Source organism: Heptranchias perlo, chromosome 1, assembly GCF_035084215.1.
Source record: "Heptranchias perlo isolate sHepPer1 chromosome 1, sHepPer1.hap1, whole genome shotgun sequence".
NCBI classification, from domain to species: domain Eukaryota; kingdom Metazoa; phylum Chordata; class Chondrichthyes; order Hexanchiformes; family Hexanchidae; genus Heptranchias; species Heptranchias perlo.
Window position 1 is genome coordinate 56,835,488 of NC_090325.1, and position 25,397 is coordinate 56,860,884.

At 43.9% G+C, this 25,397-nt stretch overlaps 1 protein-coding gene across 1 annotated transcript in view; it reads left to right on the plus strand.

The window, feature by feature from the left end:
• The window catches only part of epg5 (ectopic P-granules autophagy protein 5 homolog (C. elegans)), a 182,076-nt gene that overhangs the window by 60,779 nt on the left and 95,900 nt on the right, over positions 1 to 25,397 (plus strand). The window contains exons 17-25 of the mRNA XM_067985336.1: positions 1,486 to 1,626; positions 5,976 to 6,120; positions 7,675 to 7,872; positions 8,316 to 8,426; positions 9,539 to 9,661; positions 15,457 to 15,623; positions 23,180 to 23,419; positions 24,208 to 24,331; positions 24,476 to 24,620. Coding sequence (XP_067841437.1) covers positions 1,486 to 1,626; positions 5,976 to 6,120; positions 7,675 to 7,872; positions 8,316 to 8,426; positions 9,539 to 9,661; positions 15,457 to 15,623; positions 23,180 to 23,419; positions 24,208 to 24,331; positions 24,476 to 24,620 — 1,394 coding nt within the window. The remainder of the gene's footprint in view (positions 1 to 1,485; positions 1,627 to 5,975; positions 6,121 to 7,674; positions 7,873 to 8,315; positions 8,427 to 9,538; positions 9,662 to 15,456; positions 15,624 to 23,179; positions 23,420 to 24,207; positions 24,332 to 24,475; positions 24,621 to 25,397) is intronic.

The following is a 25,397-nucleotide window of genomic DNA, read 5'->3' on the forward strand; positions in this document are numbered from 1 at the left end:
TTGACACCATCCAGGACAAAGCTGCCCGCTTGATTGGCACCCCATCCACCACCCTAAACGTTCACTCCCTTCACCACTGGTGCACCATGGTTGCAGTGTGTACCATCTACAGGCTGCACTGCAGCAACTCACCAAGGCTTCTTCGACAGCACCTCCCAAACCTGCGACCTCTACCACCTAGATGGGCAAGGGCAGCAGGCAACATGGGAACAACACCACCTGCACATTCCCCTCCAAGTCACACATCATCCCGACTTGGAAATATATCGCCGTTCCTTCATCGTCACTGGGTCAAAATCCTGGAACTCCCTATCTAACAGCACAGTGTGACCCTGACCTGCCAGTCGCTTGCCATTTTAATTCCCCGTCCCACTCCGACCTCTCTGGCCTCGGCTTCTTACACTGTTCCAATGAAGCTCAATGGAAGCTCGAGGAACAACACCTCATGTTTACAACCTTCCGGACTCGACATTGATTTCAGTAACTTCAGACCATAATCACTGCTCCCATTTAAAAAAAAAATATATTTTTTTTTGTTTATTGGACTACAGCTGCTGGTAATGGCTGTTGCCATTTACAGCTACCCTAGACTGATCTTTTGTTTCTTAACTTGCCCCATTGCCACTCTCCTTGCCTTACAGCATCATCCCTTTTGTCATTTAATCACTCCTGCCCTCTGCCCTATCACAGACCTTCCTTTTTGTTCTTTCCTCCACCCCCCCCCCTTTCTCTGACTCAGTACTTGCTTAAAAACTTTAATTCTTTAACATCTTCCAGTTCTGACGAAAGGTCTTCGACCTGAAACGTTAGCTCTGTTTCTTTCTCCACAGATGCTGCCTCACTTGCTGAGCTTTTCCAGCATTTTCTGTTTTTATTTCAGATTTCCAGCATCCGCAATATTTTGCTTTTGATTAACATTTATCACGTCATTAAAAGGGTACTTATGCTTGTAATTACTAGCCCTAAATATCTGCGGTGGGTTTAATTCATGTCTGCCGTGCGAATACAGCAACTTTGCTACATTCAATGCATGTCAATGGTGAGACAAACAGTGAAATGCCGTTTTCGCGAAGCTGTCTTTTGGATATTCACATTTAACCATGCATCTGCCCCTTGCCTGAAGTTGCTGTATTATTTATGCAAAAGTAACAGCGAGCGCCATTAGCCTCACTGTTATTTTGACAGCAATACCTGGCCGGTTATTTTCAGTTGTGACACAGTGTACAAATGATAGCAGGTATCTCTATTATCTGTGCATTTCTTAGTCTGACATTTGTTAGGTAACAAAAATTATACAATGGCCTTGGTTTCCAGCACAATATGTTAACACCAATCTGATGCCACTTTTTCCTGAACTTGCTGGTAATTATTGCATGCTGTACCATATGAACAGGTTCTCATGGCAGCTGTATAGACATTTTGATTCAAAGATGTAAAGTCAATATTATGATCTTCTGAATTTGCTATTTTATTTCTTTCTTTTAGCATTGACAAGTTCTGCTCTGAAGGCATACCTCTGCTTTGTGTACTAGTACAGTCAAAGCATCTCAAAGCAGTGGTCCACGTGTTGGATAAGATCTTACCACTCTTCTACCCTTACCAATATTATCTTCTGAAAAATGAACAGTTAAGTAGAAACTATCTTATATTCCACTGAATATAAAAATGTAATAAAAATCTTGCATTGTTTAGAATATATTTCTTTGTTCAGAGTAATGATCTTTAAATCCACAACAGTTTACAGAATGCTTTAAAGCCTTCTTTGCAATGTTGGACGGCAGGATAGCCAATAATTGCTCTATTTGGAAAGTAATCAATATAGTATAATTATTTAAGGGTTTCATTTGCTCAATACACAATTTTTAATGCAATGGTTACCAAGTTTGCATTAAATTCCCATCCGAATCATTTTAATAGAACCATTTAACCAGTTTATTTTAACTACTATTTGGCCATTAAGATCACAGAATTACTTTGACCTTTGTTGACTGATTCTGAAAATGATTTCAAAACAAATCATCCAAATTGTTTTTTTTATTCTGTTTGCATTGTTTTGACGAATTGTGGAAACTAATATCTGTGCTATTCATCTGATTTTTGATTGAGATTCTGAATTGTTGACATCCCAGCAAATCCTTTGTTGGCACAAAACTAATTGATAAAATAATAATTACTTATAAATGATTTAGAGTAATTACTTTTTTTTCCATTTTTAACTCAATTCATTCAAGTAAACCAAGTCATTGACATGACTGACTTCATAGAAATTAGGCAATACTAATTTTTTGTCATTTTATTTTTTTTAAAAGTACATATTTCAGACCTCTGCATCATAATTACTCACAGTGTACTTAATAATAAAGTAGGCCTGCTGCACTTTTTGAGTGACTCATAGGTAGTTATATATGAACATTCGAAAACAAAGGACAAAAAAAGACTAACTGATCCATCGATCCTGTCCTATAATAAGGCAAAGTGCTCCAGATCATCAGTTTTTTTTTATTCGTTCACGGGATGTGGGCTTCGCTGGCAAGGCCGGCATTTATTGCCCATCCCTAATTGCCCTTGAGAAGGTGGTGGTGAGCCGCCTTCTTGAACCGCTGCAGTCCGTGTGGTGACGGTTCTCCCACAGTGCTGTTAGGAAGGGAGTTCCAGGATTTTGACCCAGCGACAATGAAGGAACGGCAATATATTTCCAAGTCGGGATGGTGTGTGACTTGGAGGGGAACGTGCAGGTGGTGTTGTTCCCATGCGCCTGCTGTCCTTGTCCTTCTAGGCGGTAGAGGTCGCAGGTTTGGGAGGTGCTGTCGAAGAAGCCTTGGCGAGTTGCTGCAGTGCATCCTGTGGATGGTGCACACTGCAGCCACAGTGCGCCGGTGGTGAAGGGAGTGAATGTTTAGGGTGGTGGATGGGGTGCCAATCAAGCGGGCTGCTTTATCTTGGATGGTGTCGAGCTTCTTGAGTGTTGTTGGAGCTGCACTCATCCAGGCAAGTGGAGAGTATTCCATCACACTCCTGACTTGTGTCTTGTAGATGGTGGAAAGGCTTTGGGGAGTCAGGAGGTGAGTCACTCGCCGCAGAATACCCAGCCTCTGACCTGCTCTCGTAGCCACAGTATTTATATGGCTGGTCCAGTTAAGTTTCTGGTCAATGGTGACCCCCAGGATGTTGATGGTGGGGGATTTGGCGATGGTAATGCCGTTGAATGTCAAGGGGAGGTGGTTAGACTCTCTCTTGTTGGAGATGGTCATTGCCCGGCACTTATCTGGCGCGAATGTTACTTGCCACTTAACAGCCCAAGCCTGGATGTTGTCCAGGTCTTGCTGCATGCGGGCTCGGACTGCTTCATTATCTGAGGGGTTGCGAATGGAACTGAACACTGTGCAGTCATCAGCGAACATCCCCATTTCTGACCTTATGATAGAGGGAAGGTCATTGATGAAGCAGCTGAAGATGGTTGGGCCTAGGACACTGCCCTGAGGAACTCCTGCAGCAATACCCTGGGGCTGAGATGCTTGGCCTCCAACAACCACTACCATCTTCCTTTGTGCTAGGTATGACTCCAGCCACTGGAGAGTTTTCCCCCTGATTCCCATTGACTTCAATTTTATTAGGGCTCCTTGGTGCCACACTCGGTCAAATGCTGCCTTGATGTCAAGGGCAGTCACTCTCACCTCACCTCTGGAATTCAGCTCTTTTGTCCATGTTTGGACCAAGGCTGTAATGAGGTCTGGAGCCGAGTGGTCCTGGCGGAACCCAAACTGAGCATCGGTGAGCAGGTTATTGGTGAGTAAGTGCCGCTTGATAGCACTGTCGAGGACACCTTCCATCACTTTGCTGATGATTGAGAGTAGACTGATGGGGCGGTAATTGGCCAGATTGGATTTGTCCTGCTTTTTGTGGACAGGACATACCTGGGCAATTTTCCACATTGTCGGGTGGATGCCAGTGTTGTAGCTGTACTGGAACAGCTTGGCTAGAGGCGCAGCTAGTTCTGGAGCACAAGTCTTCAGCACTACACCTGGGATGTTGTCGGGGCCCATAGCCTTTGCTGTATCCAGTGCACTCAGCCGTTTCTTGATATCACGTGGAGTGAATCGAATTGGCCGAAGACTGGCTTCCGTGATGGTGGGGAAATCGGGAGGAGGCTGAGATGGATTATCCACTCGGCACTTCTGGCTGAAGATGGTTGCAAACGCTTCAGCCTTGTCTTTTGCACTCACGTGCTGGACTCCGCCATCATTAAGAATGGGGATGTTTGCAGAGCCTCCTCCTCCCGTTAGTTGTTTAATTGTCCACCACCATTCACGACTGGATGTGGCAGGACTGCAGAGCTTTGATCTGATCCGTTGGTTGTGGAATCGCTTAGCTCTGTCTATAGCATGTTGCTTCCGCTGTTTAGCATGCATGTAGTCCTGAGTTGTAGCTTCACCAGGTTGGCACCTCATTTTTAGGTACGCCTGGTGCTGCTCCTGGCATGCTCTTCTACACTCCTCATTGAACCAGGGTTGATCCCCTGGCTTGTTGGTAATGGTAGAGTGAGGAATATGCCGGGCCATGAGGTTACAGATTGTGCTGGAATACAATTCTGCTGCTGCTGATGGCCCACAGCGCCTCATGGATGCCCAGTTTTGAGCTGCTAGATCTGTTCTGAATCTATCCCATTTAGCACGGTGGTAGTGCCACACAACACGTTGGATGGTGTCCTCAGTGCGAAGACGGGATTTCATCTCCACGAGGACTGTGCGGTGGTCACTCCTACCAATACTGTCATGGACAGATGCATTTGCGACAGGTAGATTGGTGAGGACGAGGTCAAGTAAGTTTTTCCCTCGTGTTGGTTCGCTCACCACCTGCCGCAGGCCCAGTCTTGCAGCTATGTCCTTCAGCTCAGTCAGTAGTGGTGCTACCGAGCCACTCTTGGTGATGGACATTGAAGTCCCCCACCCAGAGTACATTTTGTGCCCTTGCTACCCTCAGTGCTTCCTCCAAGTGGTGTTCAACATGGAGGAGGACTGATTCATCAGCTGAGGGAGGACAGTAGGTGGTAATCAGCAGGAGGTTTCCTTGCCCATGTTTGACCTGATGCCATGAGATTTCATGGGGTCCAGAGTCAATGTTGAGGACTCCCAGGGCCACTCCCTCCTGACTGTATATCACTGTACCGCCACCTCTGGTGGGTCTGTCCTGCCGGTGGGACAGGACATACCCAGGGATGGTGATGGAAGAGTCTGGGACGTTGGCTGAAAGATATGATTCTGTGAGTATGGCTATGTCAGGCTGTTGCTTGACTAGTCTGTGGAACAGCTCTCCCAATTTTGGCACAAGTCCCCAGATGTTAGTAAGGAGGACCTTGCAGGGTCGACTGGGCTTGGTGTTTTGCCGTTGTCGTGTCCGGTGCCTAGTGGTCCGATGCCGGGTGGTCCGTCCGGTTTTTTTATTCTTATTATGACTTTTCGTAGCGAGATTTTACAACTGAGTGGCTTGCTAGGCCATTTCAGAGGGCAATTAAGAATCAACCACATTGCTGTGGGTCTGGAGTCACATATAGGCCAGACCGGGTAAGGGCGGCAGGCTTCCTTCCCGAAAGGACATTCGTGAACCAGATGGGTTTTTACGACAATCCGGTAGTTTCATGGCCATCATTACTGATACTAGTATTTTAATTCCAGATGTTTTTTTAATTAATTGAATTTAATTAATTAATTGAATTTAAATTCGCCAGCTGCCGTGGCGGGATTTGAACTCATGACTCTGGATTTTAGTCCAGGCCTCTGGATTACTAGCCCAGTAACATAACCACTATGCTACCAGTAACATAACCACTATGCTACGTAGTCTTCATGATGCAGACAATTAATCTGCATTAATTATGTTCTGTCCCAGCCCCCAGTGTGATTGTGGATTATGATTTGATAACTTAATATTAAGCAAATTGGAAAACTCACCACATTTTATTTCTTCCTCCACCTCAGGTTTTTAATGTGTCTGCAGCTTTTTCTTCAGACTGACAGTGGTGTGCCTCAGGGAGTGACTCAGCAGGTGACCCAGAAAGTAGCACAACATTTAACTGGCATCAGCTATGGAGAAAACATTAAATTGTTGAACAGTATGGTCCAGGTATAAAGAAACATTAGTTAGAAGATGGTCGTAAGAGCAATACAAGGGTATATGATTGAAAACACAGAATCATAGAAAAATATAATCATAAGAAAGAATAAACTTGCATTTATATAGGGTCTCTGGTGACCTCAGGATGTCCCAAAGCGCTTTACAGTCAACAAAGTATTTTTTGAAGTGTAGTCACTGTTGTAATGTAGGGAAACCTGTGATGAAGTGCTGCCACAGAGATATGTATAAGCACTGCCATTTTTAACCAATGATTACACATGGTTGTATCCCTCTTGCACTTCTTTCTGCCTTTCAAAGCACATACCCCCTCAAACATAGCTTCAATGCATCACAATAACACAGCATTAGCTGGGCTCTAGTTAATACTGCATAGCATTATACTCATTGTCCAAGATTACATAAATCGGCAGGGCTATTTAATGGTTGGATTACTTGTATAGCTGACAGCTTTGGATAATAGGACTATACTTAAAATCTATTCAGCATATTGCTGATAAACTGCTGGCTTTGACAATATTATTCCTTGATCTCTTACAAACTTGTCCTTTAATGCCGGTTATTGTAGAGTTTTGCGGATCTGCCTCCTTCATCACTGGGGATACCTGCATTGTCGATCCATCCATAGTTTTGTGGTGTTCCTTCCCACATAAGTTATCTGCTTCTATTCCTGGTATATCCAATTTTGCAAAAACTTGTATTTTTAAGTATAACTCAATCCTAATTGCTTTCACATAACAGAATGATCCACATTAAACATTTACCTCTATTACGCTAAATATCCTAAACTTTCAAGCTTGGCTTCTTAAGCTCTGTAATCTTTTCTTCCGAATGCATCTTCAGGTTTCTCCAAATTTTCCTTTTTCTGATTTGGGTGCCAAAAGCACAATCTTTTCTATGCTTAATTTTACAAAGTAAGACCCCTTTTCTCATGTCTTTTGTTACGTAACCAATCAAGATGACTTGTTTTTTTTGCAACGATTAACTTTAAGTTTCACCTTAAGAAGACATATATCAAGGACTTATAATGAGAACATTTTAAGTATTTAGCAAAGAAAGGTATTCTCATTAGCTGGTAAATTCCTTTTACTTTCCTGGTCTTAAATAATGGTAAACCAGACAACACAAGATAAAACTGGCTTTTCTTTGAGTCACTCCAGAATTTTCCTTATTTTCCCCAGATGGCACAATCCATCCATTATCAATAGGCTTGTGCCCAGCTCCAGTCATTAATTAGACCTAGCTGCTAGTTGTAAGAGACCTTTGGTTTAAAAATACTGTCTGAACTTCCCAGAGTTATAGGTTTTCCCAGAATTCTCCTGGGTGGTTGAAAACATTTTTAAGGCCACTTTTCCTACAAAAGTTTGGTTCTATATCCTGTTCAAAAAATTGAGTCAAAATTGAGTGTTATGAATATGTGCAGAAAAAATGTTCAGTATGTAACAAGTACTCCTTATGTTAAAGTCTGTGTGCATCTTAACTCAATGACTGATTGTGTTTATGTGTTATACTCTAAAAGAAACTAACTGGTCCTCATTTTTACAGACTCATGTCTCAGAGAGCAATAAACCTGGCAGAGTGGGAGCAGTGGCTGTTCTTGAATTCTGGATTCAGGTCTTGACAAGTCAACATCTGTGGCACAGGGACAAAAGTGCTTTGTTTCTGATAGATAATCTTTGTACAGTTGCATTTCTTCATCAACAGGAAGACTGTTTACAAAAGCCTCTTTACCAGCAACACAAGGTATCTCACAGAAATTAAGTTTTCAGGTGCAAGCTAACCTAAAATGCTGTTGATACAACCAAAAATGAAACATATATACATGGTTTCATGCCAAAGATAAAACAGTAGCCAAAGATATTTAGAACTAAATTCATTGACCATATTTGAGTAAGACTTGAAATTATAAACCAGCTTATGAAGAAGTTTCATTCTGAAACATTTAGCATATATGTTAGTAACATCTGTTTTTATATTGCAAAAATATGCATAAGATTACTGTTAAAATTGAATCACTGATTTGGGAGTGTTAATTTAGTATGTCAGTTTGCGTCCCTCCTGTTTACAATCCATAATTATAGTAGTTAAGCCTGCTTGCACCAGGTTGTACAAATCCAATTATATGATGTATTGCTTGTTATAAATACCTAAAGAGATATTCTTGTTTACTTTGACAAAATGTTTAGAATGCTCTTGGATACCATAGTGATCGTGGATTACTAACTTCATTCATGAGCTGGATGTTAGCTGGCAACGTAACTCCATCATTCATCGAAGGCAATGCCACTTCAACTGAGGTAATACATCTATTTATTTATATATGTATATATATATATATATATATATATATATATATATAAAAAACACCCACCTCTGTTTCTATCATTGCTTTGAATAACTTGCATATTGTTGAAAAGAAAATCCCTCACGATAATAGGGATGCCTGATTGCTTGAGACAAATGTGACCCATTTGACTGCTTGTTGCTTCAGAAACAAAGCATATCTACAAATTAAAATCCCTCTTACTTGCCCTAGTCTGGTTAACAGCCATGAAAGAAGTTGCTGGATGTATCTCAAAAATAATACAGTTCATCTGCAATGAATTAAAATTCTTACATCTCCATATATCATATTTGCATCTGTCAACCTTTTCCATTCTAAACTCTTATGTCCACATTTAAAGAGGAAACACTCTATCTCAAGCTGTGATTGCACCCTTCCGCCGGTGGAGGTGCTACAGGAATTTATAATGGTCATATGTACAATAAGGACAGAATGTATGACTTTAAAATGGGAACTGTATTACAGCTCTGCACCCTGGTCTCTGGCCTTTAACCCGGGTTCATCTAAAGGCTACACTTGGTCTCGATTTCACATGTGCAGTGCCATTGGAGATAGTTTTGAATAAATACAGCAATTGGGGCGGTCAGAATTATCATGAATAGATTGGAAAACTTAAAATTAACAAACATATGCATCCTTGGACAAATAATAAACCTTTCCACTTAATTAACAAATAAATCGATTTGGAGGTGAAGTGAGAATGATAAGAGTCTTTGTGTGTGTGTATGTTTGTGCACAAACAGCAGTAGAGACATGAGAAGAAGAAACAATCTGATAATATAAATGAGATAGTGACTGGAGAGAGTAAAATGAGTATTTAGCAGAGTTCTTCTAAACAGGAATGACCTGCTGGACTAAGATTTTTAGGAGGGGCAAAAAAACAGGTGCTCCTGCATTCATCATTCTTTAAGCACTAAATAGAAGTACAGGCCATTGTGCCAAAAAAAGATATTTGGAAACCTCATTATTTTAAAGCATTGACTGACTCTGGATATCTGCTTAGTACTACAATGTCTAGCACATGCTTACCCAATTTTTCTTCTAAGGAAAATTCTTATTTTATAGGTGTGGTTTTCCTGGATCATATTCAACATGGAGGCAATCTTTGAAGAAGATTCCCAACTCCGTAGATATGTGGAGCTTGAATTAATTAGCAACCCTTCAGTTACTCCTGATCAAGCCCTAAAGGTATTAGAATCTCCATGTAAGCTAACTGTATCGAATTCAGTTTAAATTGCTTCTTCCCCATTCTAAGTGAGCATAATGGCTAATTCATATGAATGCTTGCAAATTATCAAGCATAATTTCATGTCTGTTGGCTAGAAAAGACTTTTCTAGACGACTTAGCTGGTGTAACTATCTTTTACTAGATGCCAAATAGTTAAGTAGGCAACAGTGTTCATCCTGATTCTCATGGCCACAGTTTGCATTTTTTCTGATTAAGCATTCAGCTAGAGTGGCACAATAGTTAAATGTATTTGCATTTACATAATTACATAGAAATTACAATACAGAAACAGGCTATTATGGTGTTTATCCTCCACATGAGCACTAGTCCTAATCCCATGTGCCCACCCTGTTCCCATTTACCTTTGTCCCCCTTACCTTCAACTACTTACCTAACCTATTGAATGTAAACAATTTTACAACACCAAGTTATAGTCCAGCAATTTTATTTGAAATTCACAAGCTTTCGGAGGCTTCCTCCTTCCTCAGGTGAATGTGGAAATGTACTATTGAATGTAGACATGGGGGTCGATTTTAGGATGGCCGAGCGGGTCCGTTCGTGGCGGGGGGGCTCCGAAAATTGGGGATTCCCGGGGCGGGTCCGGAGCCCAGCTCCAGGCCGCCCACTTCCGGGTTTCCCCAATGACGCGCTTAGATGCGCGCAGCCCCCGCATGCGGGACTCCCACCGGCAATTAAAGCCGGCAGGATCCCAATTAAATCAATTATTTTGATACTTCAGGTCGTTAGGAGACCTGATTTGGAGGATATTTTAGGAGGGGTGGGATTTTCATCCAAACTGAGCGTGTTTCCCGTACTGGGGGATACACTCCCAGTTGAAATGGATGTGTTGCTGCAAAGGTCCATTTGACAGGTGAGGCGGGGGGAGACCCTCACTCATTGCAGGAGGCCACTCTGTCACTTTGGACAAAGTTTGGCCTCCACCACCCTCCTCCTAACACACAAAATCACCAACTTACAACCTCAACCCTGGTGTGCAGACACATTTACCTACCTTGCGGACCCCCTCAAACTTCCGGATGGGGGCCACCATAGCTACAGTTACAACCTCCTCGGAGGACGAACAGCATCACCAGCCTCGCCGGCCACACCGTCCACCTCTGACACGTGGAGCTCCACAACACAGTGCTGTGACACATCCACCTGCACAGCAGGAGGGAGGGCAACCGCAGAGAGAGATGCGTCGCAGAAGGCACTAACCTCACCACAGGGTCTACAGACCGAGGCTCAGCTTCCTGGACCTCTCTGAGGAGCAGTGCACACGGAGGCTGAGTCACTCGACATATAGTCATGGACGTCTGCAGCCTCCTTGATGCCGAGCTGCTCCCGGCTGGCCCCAAGCACCATCTTCTTACCTGTCGCTGTCAAAGTCACCACTGCCCTCAACAACTTCTCCGCATCCTTCCAGGGTTCCACCGGGGACATTGCCGGCATTTCTGTCGTCTGCACAAAAGAGCCCTGCAAATACACCTACACCCACTCTGCAGTGGCACAATGGGTGGCATCAGGTGTGGGTCTTCATGGTGATCCTCAGGAAAGGGAATTATTGCACAAACCAGACAAGATTTGCAAAGACATGGCAGTAGTGGTGATAACAAATTTTAATGTTTTTTTGCAAAACAAACGAAAGTAAATCAAAAACATGACATTTTGTCTTACACCCTTGTGCATCCCCTTTGTGCTCACAAAACCTTTGCCTTACGTTTACGGGAACCCCTACGTGGTGCTACCCCTGTGGCTTCAGCAGAGGTAATGGCAGGTTGCTCTTGTCCATGCCCTGACCGATGAGATGCTTTTGCGCGGACGCCCTCTGGGTTTCGGTGCCTGTGAGGGCCCCTCCAAAGACTGCTGCACCTGCACCTGTGCAGGGGCAGACTCTGCCCCCTGGAGAGGAGGCAGCATTGCGGATACTGGTTGAGAGGGGGGCAACGGGTGAGACGTGGAAGCGCTTTGAGTGGCGTCCCCACTTCCGCGTCCCCACTTCCATGTCCCCTTTCGCCATCATCCCTCTCCTGGGCCTTCTGGCATCACTTCTCCTATCAAGGCAAAACACAGAGGCGTGATTGAGTGATGGTTGCATAGTGACCCACTGCATGAATTGACGTGGGCGACCGTGAGGGAGATGCATGGGAGGGTGCGTGTGAGACATAGCCATGAGATTGTATGAGGATTGGGTTGCGTGGTAGTGTTCGAATGGGAACTGGGGCGATGTGCAGGCAAGGTGAGGATGATGGTTGAGTGGATGTGAGGAGTGATGCGAGAGCATTGTGGTGATAATGCAGAAGGAGTTGTGTGGTGGTGGAGGTAATGTGGAAGACGGAGTGTGGGAGAATGCGCAAGTATACTCACTTTGACTGACCTGGTTAGGTCATTAAAGCGCTTCCTGCACTGGACCCAAGTTCGGCAGACGTTGCTGCTGCTGGTGACCGCCTCTGCCACCTCGAGCCAGGCCTTCTTGGTGACAGAGGGAGGCCACCTCTTCCCATTAGATGGGAACAAAATTTCCCTCCTCCTCCTCACCCCATCGAGCAGCACCTGGAGTGAGGAGTCAGAGAACCTTGGAGCAGCCTTGCTTCTGGCCTGCTCCATGCTCCCAAAATGGTTCTTTACTGCAGGAGGTGCATTAGAGGACTGCCCTTTTAAATAGGGCTCCTCCTGCTGACAGCCTGTGATGCGGTTGCGCAGTGCACCCGCTGCGCAGGTCTGGAACTGGAAACCCGGAAGCACGCGTAAGTACCTTCAATTAGGCTGCGATCACGTGCGGAGCACCCCGATTTCACTGGGCACGTTACCCACGCGCCCAGTCGACCCCCGCCCCTGCTGCCAACCCGCCTCCCTCCTAATATCGGGCACAAGGTCTCTGCTCCAATCACCAACTCCTGTAGTGCATTCCGCAGCTTTACAACCCTCTTTTTTTTAAAAAAAGTTTCTCTCTTACCTAAATCTCTTACATTTAATCTTATATCTTTGTTCCCTCATACTGGACCCCTCATTCACTGTAACCAGTCTGATTCTATCTACTCTGTCCCATCCCTTCATAATTTAAAAAAGCCTAATCTGCTCTGTTCTAATGAAAACATCCCCAATTTTTCAAGTCTTTCTTCATATTTGTACTTATACCAGGCAGTGAATCTGCATTGTACCATGTCTATTGTCTCAACATCTTTTCTATGGTCTGGAGCCCAAAACTGCGCTCCGCATTCCAACTGTGGTCTTACTAAGGTTTTATATAGATTCACCATTATATCTCAACTTTTCTATGCTATGAGTTTTGCCAAAAACTCAGTATTCCACTGGAGTTGGCTTCTGGGCATTCAGGTAGATCTTCAGTTAGTGCCACAGCTACTCCTAAGTTTAAAAGAATGGATTGATCATTCCAGCACACTGATCTATTGCTGAGCCTGAATTCTACATTGTGCAGAGAGGGTGGAGCATTTCAGCTGCATGGTTCTTGAAAGTCCATCACAAGCAGCAATGTATGATAGTCTACCCTTCACATTAGCGCCAGATCACACAAAATGTTCAAGCATCCATCAGACATTTTAAGTTCCAGTGATCACCAGAGGAAGAATCAAGTTGCATAGCCTATCATACAGTTGAGTGCAGTATAAATATTCTGCCAGCATATACCATAGTATTTTAAAAATATACATTGTTATTTACACATATGCTGTTGAACACAATTATTGCAAAAATTCTCCACCAGTTGATTGTTTCAAGAAGTAACAAGATGTTCCTGGAGAACAGGGGTTGAGGGTTATGGTAAAATGGTGGGTAGGTGCGATCACAATCAACCAAAAAACGATGGGCGTGATGAGCTTTTTTTTTAAACCGAATATTCATAAGTTCCCCTGTTGTTTTCACTGGAGGAAAGAAGATTGAGGAGAAATATGATCCAGTTTGTTAAAATGCTGAGGCGTAGATGATGTAGGTGTAACCAGGCTTTTGTCTTCTATAGTTCAATGTGCATCGTTGAATACAATTATCAAGCCTCCAAAGAGACTTTTCTCTCTCTTGTAAAGTAATGGATATGTAGAAGAAACCCAAAGCAGATTATCTGATTGAGAATGCAGCCCTTATACAATGGTTCCTTTGCTTCAGGGTTGAAGTGTAGTAGACTGCGGTTGAATTACATTGATCGATAAAGATGCAATGGCCAGGAACTATTTATGCAGAACTTTACATTAGGAGATGAATTAGTGGGGTTGCGTCCATAATCATGGAAATACCTTGCCTTTCCGGAAACACAGGAAAATGCAGAACAAGAGAAGACTCTGCAGTCCATCTGGCCAGTCCTAAAAACTAATAATCTTTAATCGTTCACTCCCTCAAATATCTGTCCAATTCTCCATTAAGTCTACCTCTCTGGGCAGACTGTTCCATATATTAAACACCATGTACATAAACCAAAGCTGTCTAAACACCTTCACTCTTCTCAGCTTCAGCTTGTGTTCTCCTGGTTCTAGAGTTTCTGACAGTTTCAAATATCTTATCCAGGTTCAACTTATCTATTCTCGTAAGGCTCTCAAATGCTTGAATAATATCTCCCCTAAGTATTCTCTTCAAAGTAAACAATCCTGGGCTCTTCAACCTCTTCTTATAGCTCAGATGCCTTTGAACTAGGTATCAGATTGGTTGCCCTTTTGTGTACTTCCTCTGGTGCCTGGGTATCCTTGTTGTAGTATGACGGCCAGAATTATACACAGTGCCCCAGCTGTAGCCATACCAATGCTTTGTACAAACTCCTTACTACCTCCTGGGATTTGTGCTCTCTGGCTATATATGCCAAGATCTAGTTAGCTTTCCTTACTGCTGCTAAACACCACTCATTGTCTCATACTGGCACCTCCCACTGATGGCCTGAATGGAATTTTAAAGAAATGTAGATGTTACAAATTTGGGTCTGCAATAGGATTCAATGATGTCAGTCCCTTAAGTGGTCTGTTTCCTCTCCGACTTCTAAAATAAAGCAGAATAAGCATGAAAAGAAATACCTGCAGATGCTGAAAATCTGAAATAAAAATACACAGGTTCAGAGCAATTGTAAAGAAAAGGTATGTAAACACCATAAAGACCTTTTGTCAGAACTCAGTTTTGACAGAGGGTATCCACTCAAAATGTTAATCCTTTCCTCTTTCCAAATGCTGATGGACCTACCGTGTATTTACAGCATGTACTTAACTAGAGTTCTTGTATTGACAGGTGTATTCTGCTCTGCGATTTCCCTGCCCATTAAAATGAACGGGAGGAAAATAGCCAGCAGGCAATTGCATGGCCATTGAGTCTTGCTCTGTTTATACTCAAGCTCCTTTATGTCAAAGTAAACAGTAAGATTCACCTTATGCACAGGGCATGGGTCGGAAGGCACATGGATGATGTTCCTTAAAGGAAAGTTGTCCCTTATGAATCCCGTCAAATTTCTACACCCCCCCCCCCCCCCCCCAACAAACAGTACAAGGCTGGTCCCACTCTAGCAACACGTGGAGAATGCATTTGAAAAAAGATCCCACTAGTTTGTTGTTTTTCTCAGTGTTATTTTTATGTCGTAGTATTACATTTTATTCTCACCTATTTTTATTTTATTCAGTGATAAAATTGTCTCAGCGGTCAACTACAGATTTTTGCATTAACTATTTTTAGTTTGTTTTGCAACACTTAAACATAACACTTAGTTCTTTATAAGTCTTAGAAATATGTGGGCAATGAATGTATGACTCCTTATCTGTTTTATTTACAGAAGGCCCAAAGCCACTTAAAGTTCCCAGTTGTGCCATCCATCCAGCGGCTCATGATCTATCGCTGGGCCCATCAGGCTTTAGCTACTCCTGCAGATCACCCACTTCTCCCACTCATCTGGCAGAAATTCTTCTTTCTGTACCTTCACCGACCTGGACCAGAGTTTGGGTAATTTTAAGCACTTCTTAAAATTATTTTTCTTGGGTTCCTCTGATTCTTCAGGTATGACATTTTTTAAGGGATATTGACTATCAAATAATACATATTTGGTATGTATTAATTTAAAATCTTGCATAAGGTGCACACCTGTTCACAAATCTTATTTCCTGCTGTCAATTTTTAATTGCTCTTTTTTATCAGTGTTTTGTCAACATGTCAACATTTCTCATTCAATTTTATGGTAGCTGTCGTGATGTAGTTGCAGGCTCTAGTCACCAGGTGAAGTCTCTCTCCAAACTCCATCTGCCTAATCCTTTCTCAATTTTTTGCACATTCAGAGATTGGCTACAGTTTTTAACTTTATTTTAGAATTTTTAAATGTTTTTAAACTTCTTTAAAATATATAAATAGCCTGTTGCCTTCCCCACTTAACCTCTTAGCTACTTTTTCTGTTTTTAAACACTTTCTTTTTTACACTCGCCCAAGGCCTGTTCCTGTGCCTTTTCTCTTTTTTTAAAGCCCCATTCCTATAGCTGCATTCCTGGCTATAAAAAATGCAGTCTGCTGCTGCCTCCTCTTCAGCCTCGGATTGTGCCTCTGCTCCCCATTTTTCAGCTTCAGATTGCCCCTTTCTCAGCTATGAAAAAAGCTGTTACCCATTCTTTGACTTCAGACCAAGAGAAGAACAAACCAAGTGCAAATCCAAGTGCTTTGCGAGGAGCAACAGAGTATATTTTAATTTTTTTTCAATTTCCGTGGCCTTTCCATTTCTGTTTTCTCTACCATTTCTGTCATTCCATCATGGGAGAACCAGTGGATATGGTGTATTTGGATTTTCAGAAGGCTTTTGATAAAGTCCCACACAAAAGGTTAGTGTGCAAAATTAAAGCACATGGGATTGGGGGGAATATACTGGCATGGATTGAGAATTGGTTGACAGACAGGAAACAGAGAGTAGGAATAAACGGGTCTTTTTCCGGGTGGCAGGCAGTGACTAGTGGGGTACCGCAGGGATCAGTGCTTGGGCCCCAGCTATTCACAATATATATCAATGATTTGGATGAGGGAACTAAATGTGACATTTCCAAGTTTGCAGACGACACAAAGCTGGGGTGGAATATGAGCTGTGAGGAGGCTGCAAAGAGGCTCTAATGTGATTTAGACAAGTTGGGTGAGTGGGCAAGAACATTGCAGATGCAGTATAACGTGGATAAATGTGAGGTTATCCACTTGGTTGTAAAAACAGAAAGACAGATTATTATCTGAATGGTGGTAGATTGGGAAAAGGGGAGGTGCAACGAGACCTGGGTGTCCCTGTACACCAGTCGCTGAAAGTGAGCATTCAGGTGCAGCAAGCAGTTAGGAAGGCGAATGGTATGTTGGCCTTCATTGCAAGAGGATTTGAACACAGGAGCAGGGATGTCTTACTGCAGTTATACAGGGCCTTGGTGAGACCATATCCTGGAGTATTGTGTGCAGTTTTGGTCTCCTTATCTGAGGAAGGATGTCCTTGCCATGGAGGGAGTGCAACGAAGGTTTACCAGACTGATTCCTGGGATGGCAGGACTGACGTATGAGGAGAGATTGGGTCGACTAGGCCTATATTCACTAGAGTTTAGAAGAATGAGAGGTGATCTCATCGAAACATATAAAATTCTAACGGGACTAGACAGACTAGATGCAGGGAGGGTGTTCCCGATAGCTGGGGAGTCCAGAACCAGGGGTCACAGTCTCAGGATACGGGGTATGCCATTTAGAACCGAGATGAGGAGAAATTTCTTCAGTCAGAGGGTGGTGAACCTGTGGAATTCTCTACCACAGAAGGCAATGGAGGCCAAGTCATTAGATGTATTCAAGAAGGAGGCAGGTATATTTCTTAATGCTAAAGGGATTAAGGGATATGGGGAAAAAGCGGGAACAGGGTACTGAGTTAGACGATCAGCCATGATCATTTTGAATGGCGGAGCAGGCCCAAAGGGCCGAATGGCCTACTCTTGCTCCTATTTTCTATGTTTCCATGTTACTTCAGAGTAGGGGCAAAAAGGCTGATTGGGATTGCACAACTGTACAAATTCTAGATTTTAAAAAAATTAAGAGGCTGTGAATTGAAGTGGTAAAATATATTTTGGGGTACAGGTATATGTCACCTTTGTAACACAAGCATTTTCTGCAAAAGTGACACTATAATTCTGGAGTGAAATTCCACTCTGACGTGGTGAACCAGCTAGGTTATTATAACAATCCAAAGCTTTGTGGCCATTCTTTCTGGTGGCAGCCCACAAGTTACCAGATTTATTGGGCTCAATTTTCAGACCTCCAAGCCGGCAGGTTCATGGCGGGGGGACTCCGAAAATTGGGGATTCCTGGGGCGGGTCTGGAGCCCGGCTCCAACCCGCCCACTTCCGGGTTCCCCAGTGACGCGCTTACGTGCGCCTGCAGCCCCTGCATGTGGACTCCCGCAGGCTTCCCACTTTAACCAATTAAGTAGGTACTTCAGGTCGTTTGCAGACCTAATTGACATGATATTTTAGGAGGGGTAGGATTTTCATATCAACTGAGACTGTTTCCCGTACTGGGGGAAACACTCCCAGTTGAAATGGACGTGTTGCAGCCACCAGCATGTAGCAGTGCAAAGTCCATTTGACAGGTGGGGGCTGGAATCTGCCACTTTGGACAAAGTTTGGCCTCCACCGCCCTCCTCCTAACAATAAAATTCACAACCTTGCAACCTCAACCCTGGTGTGCAGACACATTTATCTACCGTTCGGGCCCCCTCAAACGTACATCTTGCAGATGGGGGCCGCCATAGCTACAGTCATGGCCTCCTCGGAGGATGAACAGCGTCGGCAGCCACGCCGTCCACCTCTGACACGTGGAGCTCACAACACAGTGCTGTGACACATCCACCTGCACAGCAGGAGGGAGGGCAACCGCAGAGAGAGATGCGTCGCAGAAGGCACTACCCTCGCCACAGGGTCTACAGACCGAGGCTCAGAATCCTGGACCTCTCTGAGCAGCAGTGCACACGGAGACTCAGAGTCACTCGACATGTAGTCGTAGACATCTGCAGCCTCCTTGATGCCGAGCTGCTCCCGGCTGGCCCGAGCACCATCTTCTTACCTGTCGTTGTCAAAGTCACCACTGCCCTCAACAACTTCTCCTCCGCATCCTTCCAGGGTGCCACCAGGGACGTGGCCGGCGTCTCTCAGTCGTCTGCACAAAAGAGCCCTGCAAATACACCTACACCCACTCTGCAGTGACACAATGGGTGGCATCAGGTGTGGGTCTTCATGGTGATCCTCAGGAAAGGGCATTATTGCACAAACCAGACAAGATTTTCAAAGACGTGGCAGTAGTGGTGATAACAATTTTTATGATTTTTTGCCAAACAAAGGAAAATAAATGAAAAACATGACATTTCGTCTTTCAACCCTGTGCATCCCCTTTGTGCTCACAAATCCTTCGCCTTACGTTTACGGGAACCCCTACGTGGTGCTACCCCTGTGGCTGCAGCAGAGGTAGTGGCAGGTTGCTCTTGTCCATGCCCTGACCAATGAGATGCTTTGCGCGGACGCCCTCTGGGTTTCAGTGCCCGTGAGGGCCCCTCCAAAGACTGCTCCACCTGCACCTGTGCAGGGGCAGACTCGGCCACCTGGAGAGGGGCAGCATTGCTGCGGGTACTGGTTGAGAGGGGTGCAACGGGTGAGACGTGGGAGCGATTTGAGTGGCATCCCCACTTCCATGTTCCCTTTCACCATCATCCCTCTCCTGGCCCAGGCTCACATCACTCCTTCCACCCTGCTGGACCGACAGCTTGGAGGTCTTGTGAGAAGCCTTGGCAGGCCAGTTGTAAGGTATCTGTCAGCCTGTTTAAGGCGGCAGAATGTTGCTCACCCTGAATCCGAACGGCCGTTGTCAGGGCTTGAATGGACTCGTTGAGCCGTGCTTGATGCTCGATGGAGGCTAGCCTTTCCTCCATCGCAAACATTCCTGCAACTACCCGCGACACTATCTCAGAGATGCCTTCACGTCCCTGTGACGGTATTCCACGCAGGCAGGAGTTGGACTCCTCCATCCTCTGCGCGATTGTGGAGAGTGCGCGTGGCACCTGTTCCAGTACCTCGGCAATGTGCTGCTGCCCCTCGATGACTCTCCTTTTCACGGTGGCCCCCAGAGTTCAGCATCTGGGTCCAGCTAAGCAGAGCCTGGAGAAGAGTGCTCCCACCGACGCGGACTCTCCACTGCTGCCCCTGCCACCAGGGTCTGCTCGTGCTCACGTGCGTGGTGACTCACCTTGTGCAAGCCCAACTAAATGAGGACGGGGACCCACCGAGGTGTGTATATCTGCACTGGTGGATGGATGGCTCAGGTGTGACGATGGACCCTCAGAGGCCTGCAGGTCCTCTGAGGAATCGCCCTCCACAGTCACGGCGGTCGCAGATGGGCCTGCAAGAGAACAGAAAGCAATATTAAGCATGTGGACAGATGTTGAGGTGCTGCAGATCCCAAGTGATGCTAAGATCATTCGCTATCATGAGTGCTGAGTGTTAGATTTCTGTCACCAGTCACTTGTGCACTCCCAGTCTCGGCATCCGCCACAGACAGGCACTCCAGCGTGCGGCTTATCTCGTGTGCCTGCTGCTCCGCATCTGTTAAGACCACCTGGTGTGGCGGGCCCCCTCCGGTCCTTGCCCTCTCCCGGGCATTCTGGCATCTCTTCTCCTATCAAGGCAAAACACAGAGAGGCATGATTGAGTGATGGTTGCATGGTGACCCGCTGCATAAATTGGTGTGGGTTGAGTTGAGCGTGAAGGAGATGCATGGGAGGGTGCGTGTGAGACATAGCCATGAGATTGTATGAAGATTGGGTTGCGTGGTAGTGTTCGAATGGGAACTGGGGCGGTGAGTACGTGCAGGCAAGGTGAGGATGATAGTTGAGTGGATGTGAGGAGTGATGTGAGAGCGTTGTGATGGCAGTGCAGAAGGGGTTGTGTGGTGGTGGAGGTGATGTGGAAGACGGAGTGTGGGAGAATGTGTAAGTATACTCACTTTGGCTGACCTGGTTAGGTCATTAAATCTCTTCCTGCACTGCACCCAGGTTCTAGACACATTGCCACTGCTGGTGACCTCCTCAGCCACCTTCAGTCAGGCCTTCTTGGTGGTGGAGCGAGGACACCTCCTGCCATCCGATAGGAAAAGAATTTCCCTCCTACTCCTCATCCCATCGAGCAACACTTGGAGTGAGGAGTCAGATAACCTTGGAGCAGCCTTGCCTCTGGCCTGCTCCATGCTCCTAAATTGGTTGTTTGCTGCAGGAGGAGCATTGGAGGACTGCCCCTTTAAATAGGGCTCCTCCTGCTGACAGTCTGTGATGCGGGTGTGTAGTGCGCCCGCTGCGTAGGTCTAAAACGGGAAACCCGGAAGCCAAGGTAAGTGCCTTCGATTAGGCTGCAATTGCGTGCAGAGCACCCCGTATTCACTGGGCGCGTTACCCACGCGTCCAGTCGACCCCCTGCTGCCAACCCGCCTCCCTCCTAATATCGGGCCCATTGAATTAAATGTTGCCATGGTGGCAATTGAACTCACTGGTTCCTAGTCCAGTACCATAAATGCTATTCTATCATATCCTGTGAATAGCTTGTTTGACATTCTTGTTGCAAATCTGTGCTGCAAACCAAAACCTCAGTTCTATGAACTGATTACACATGAATAAATGGTAAATTAGGAACAACTTGCGTTTACATAGGATCTTTAACTTTAAGTGCCTTGAGACATTTGCTAAGGAAAAATAAATAGCATCAACATAAGTTTTAGGGGCAGACAAAGGCATGAATGAAGTGATAGATATTGAGGAGGCTTTTGAAGATAGGAAGTACTGGAAGCAAGCTAGAAATTTTTGGAGAGAGACTTAGAGTGTAGGGCTTTGATGGCTGAAGACTTTGTCACTGAGGGTGAAGCAGAGGGTGTGGGATGCACAGGAGACCAGAGTTGGAAGAACAGAGTTACACTCTGGCACCTGGACCTGGAGGAGGTTGAAATGGAGAGATTTGTAAATGAGAGGATTTTGAATTCAACATATTAAGTAATGGAGAGCCAGTGGAGGTCAACGAGGACAAGGGTGAAAGATGAGGATGCCAGTGGTGGAGTTTTGAATGAGTTGAAATTTATGTGGGTTGGAATTTTGATGGCCAGCATGGAGAACGTTGGAGAAGTCAAGCCAGAAAGTGACAATGCCATGGATGAGGGTTTAATAGTGGGTGGGAGGTAGGCAATGTTGCAGAGGTGAAAATAGGAACATCTTGGTGATGGATGGGATATAGGGTTTGAAGCTCATCACAATCAAATAGGACACTGATGTTCTGCGTGTAGGCTTCAGAGTGAGCGAACAGATGGGGATGGGATTGTAGGATAGAATGCGGAGTTTTGATGCCAATTGAATAAGATGTCTTCAGTCTTGCTACTATTTTTTGTAAAGTTTTAGTTCATCCACAATTTAATGTCTGACAACCCAAGAGTGGTCACGGAGAGAGAGAGCTGGGTACCATCAGCATGCGTATGAAAGCTAACCTGATTCCTACAGATAATGTTACTAAGGGGCAGCTTGTAAATGAGAAAAGGAAAGCGCCAAGGATATTGCCTTGGAGAATGCCCTAGGTGACTTTCGGGAGGTTAGAGCAGAAGTCATTGCAGGTATACCAGCTGAGATAGCACAGATAGGAGTGGAACCAAGTGAGGGCAGTACCAACGGGCAGGATGAAGTGGTTGTCCATGGAAAGATTGAGGAGACAAGGATAAAGTGTTACAGTTGCAATCACAAAGGATGATTGCTATTGGTTAGTTTTCCCATATACCAGGACAGATATTGAAGTCTCATTAGCAGGAGAACCATTCTTTCAGTTTGAATACATACCAAAAAAAATGCATTTTTAATTTGAAGTATTGTACATTTTGGTTTATCATCTTCTTCCACTGAACGACAAACATACACAGAATGGCATCAGTTTATCCTTGTAATTTATTTGTAAATAAAAGTATTTTATGCCATACTGGAATTACATATTTACCTCATGCAAGGAAATCCAAACCACAGCACACAGATTTCTGTGAAATATTCGGGTGGAGATGAGGAGAACATTTTTTATGCAGAGAGTTGTTATGATCTGGAATGCACTACCTGAAAGGGTGGTGGAAGCAGATTCAATAGTAACTTTCGAAAGGGAATTGGATATATACTTGAAAAAGAAAAATTTGCAGGTCTATGAGGAAAGAGCAGGGAAGTGTAACTAATTGGATAGCTTTTTCAAGGAGCTAGTACAGGCATGTTGGTCTGAATGACCTCCTTCTGAGCTGTAAGATTCTATGATTGTCTGTGTCCTAAATTGCTGCTTAGTTGCAATTAAATATTTCTCTTTCAAATATGTAAACATCATAAGAATCAAATGATACTTCTGTGGAAAATTAGGGCCTATGATGTGTATATGAAGTCTCACTGTAACTGTATGAAAACAATTTTAATTGTAATCATTGTACTTGAAAGAAAATGTAATAGTTTTTTTTTGCTTCAGATTGCCTGTAAGTGGCTGTATTGGAAAACGTTATTTCCATAGCACCTCACACTCTAACTTGTTGAAAGAAATGAAAAAGCGTCTTATCGAAATAGCAGATTTTCATCATGCAGCTAGTAAGGCTGTAAAGATCCAGAAGAATGTGGATCGTGTTGAAGATACCTTATCATTGAATGAGAATTTTGGAAGTCGCCTGTCTGAATCCATGACTTCACCAGAACTGCACAAAGAATTGCTCAGGTATAAAATGATTTTACTACTGCAATTTTATTCCTCTATTGTATTCTCACTTGCACCTCTTATCACCACAGAAAATAAAGAGGAAGCATCACAGCCTTTTCCACAGCCAGTGTCACTTATTCATCTGGTAGGAGGTACAGTCCATAAGACAAAACTTATTCTGGGGAGGATAACAGGCCAGGCTTGAATACTGGATATTGGGGAGGAATGGGTATTTCAGAGCTTTGCTTGATTACCTTTTGGAGATGAGGGAATATTTATGCAGAATGTCGAAGATTAAATGGGTGGGTAGGATCCATGACAGTTCGTAGTTTGTTTGGTGTATCTCTGTATTTCCCCCTTATGGCCATGAACCGTCTTTCCATTCTTTCTCAGTTGTGTCCCTCCTGTCCTTTCTTACCATGTTACTGAGATATTGTTGCTCTGGTCTTTTCCATTTCTTCCTTTCTCACTATGGATGCTGAAATCTCATGGCACTAAAGAAATTTAAATTATCCAATAATAGCAACAAAGTAGGAATCTAGTGTTAAAAATGAATTTTCAGATGCTGAATTAAGAGTAGGTTATATTCAAAGAATGTTGATTTCTACCCAAACAACACCACTAAGATTAATTGGTCATTTTATCTCATTGTTGTTTGTGGGATATTGCTGTGCACAAAGATGCTGTCGTTTACCTACTTAATGACATTTACTGCTGTTCAAAAGCAATTCATTGTATGTGAAGCACTTTGTTCTGAGACATGATAAGGTGCTACAAAAATGCACATTTGTTCTTACTTTTTATAGGCTTTTCCATGTTTTTGCCTTTTGGCTGGAGGATATGAATCTACAAAAAACTGATCTTTATTTGCCTTCTCTGCCTGTGCAGTATGATACACACAGATTGGCCAAGCTCATGCAGAACCAACAGGTAATTCTTCATGCTTACCAAATTTGAATCCATTGAAATCACTAAACAGAAAATAGGAAGTAAAATAAAGCTAATTGAATAGAATTGTGTATAAGACTTCAGAATTTAATTATTTTAATCTGACTTTGTTTTCTGTTTATCTAGGATCTTTGGACTGAATATGTTGACAATGAGCGTATTAAGCATGAGCTCCATGAGATGATTAATCTCTGGATCCAGCTCCAGTATGAGCCTTCTGCGACTTATAGAAGAACGTCAAATATTAATAACTTTTGTGATCCATTTTTAGGCAAGTGTTTCAAAGCTCTATGTTGAGATAAATAATAATGACAATGTTGTTAAGAAATGTAACTATGTACAGTGTTAATAAAAAACTGGTAGGAAAAATATGTTGGTTTATGCACAATACAACAAGAAGTTGGATTTCTATATTACTCTTCCCATAAAGGAAATCTTCTGTGTACTTGACAGAGCAGAAGAAAGGTGGGCATCAAGCATGAGCAAAAAAGAACAGGAAATTAAAGTGGGAGCTGTTCAATAGAAGAGTTTTTAATAGGCTGTAGAAAGCAGATAGACAAATGGCAAAGCGGAGAAGTTTAGGGAAAAATCTCTTGAGCAGTCAGAAACGTAGTCGCATCCCTGGAGTTGATGGGTGAGGCAGAGAGTGAAAGCTGGGCGTTGTCATTGTACATGCTGAAGTTCATCCTGTGCTTACAGATGATATTGCCAAAAAGTCACATCTAAATATATGCAATACATCTGAAGTAACCATTCGTGCAGGGGAGGAGGATCTCTTAGAGAAAGTGTAGACCAAGGTTTTCCACTTCTGTGCTTGCCAGCCTGTAATTTTCCTCTCCATTAAAATGAATGGGAGGGAAGTCACAGGCCAGCAAGCACAAAGGTGAAAAACCTGGCCCTAATGTCTGCACCGTGACAGATATGACAGGAACCATGAGAGAGCAGTGCTAGAGTGATGGATTATTGAGAAGAAACATTGGAGAAAGATGGAGTAGTCAAAGGTGGTGAAGAGGCTGACATGGACAAGGAGAAACATTAAGTCACAGTC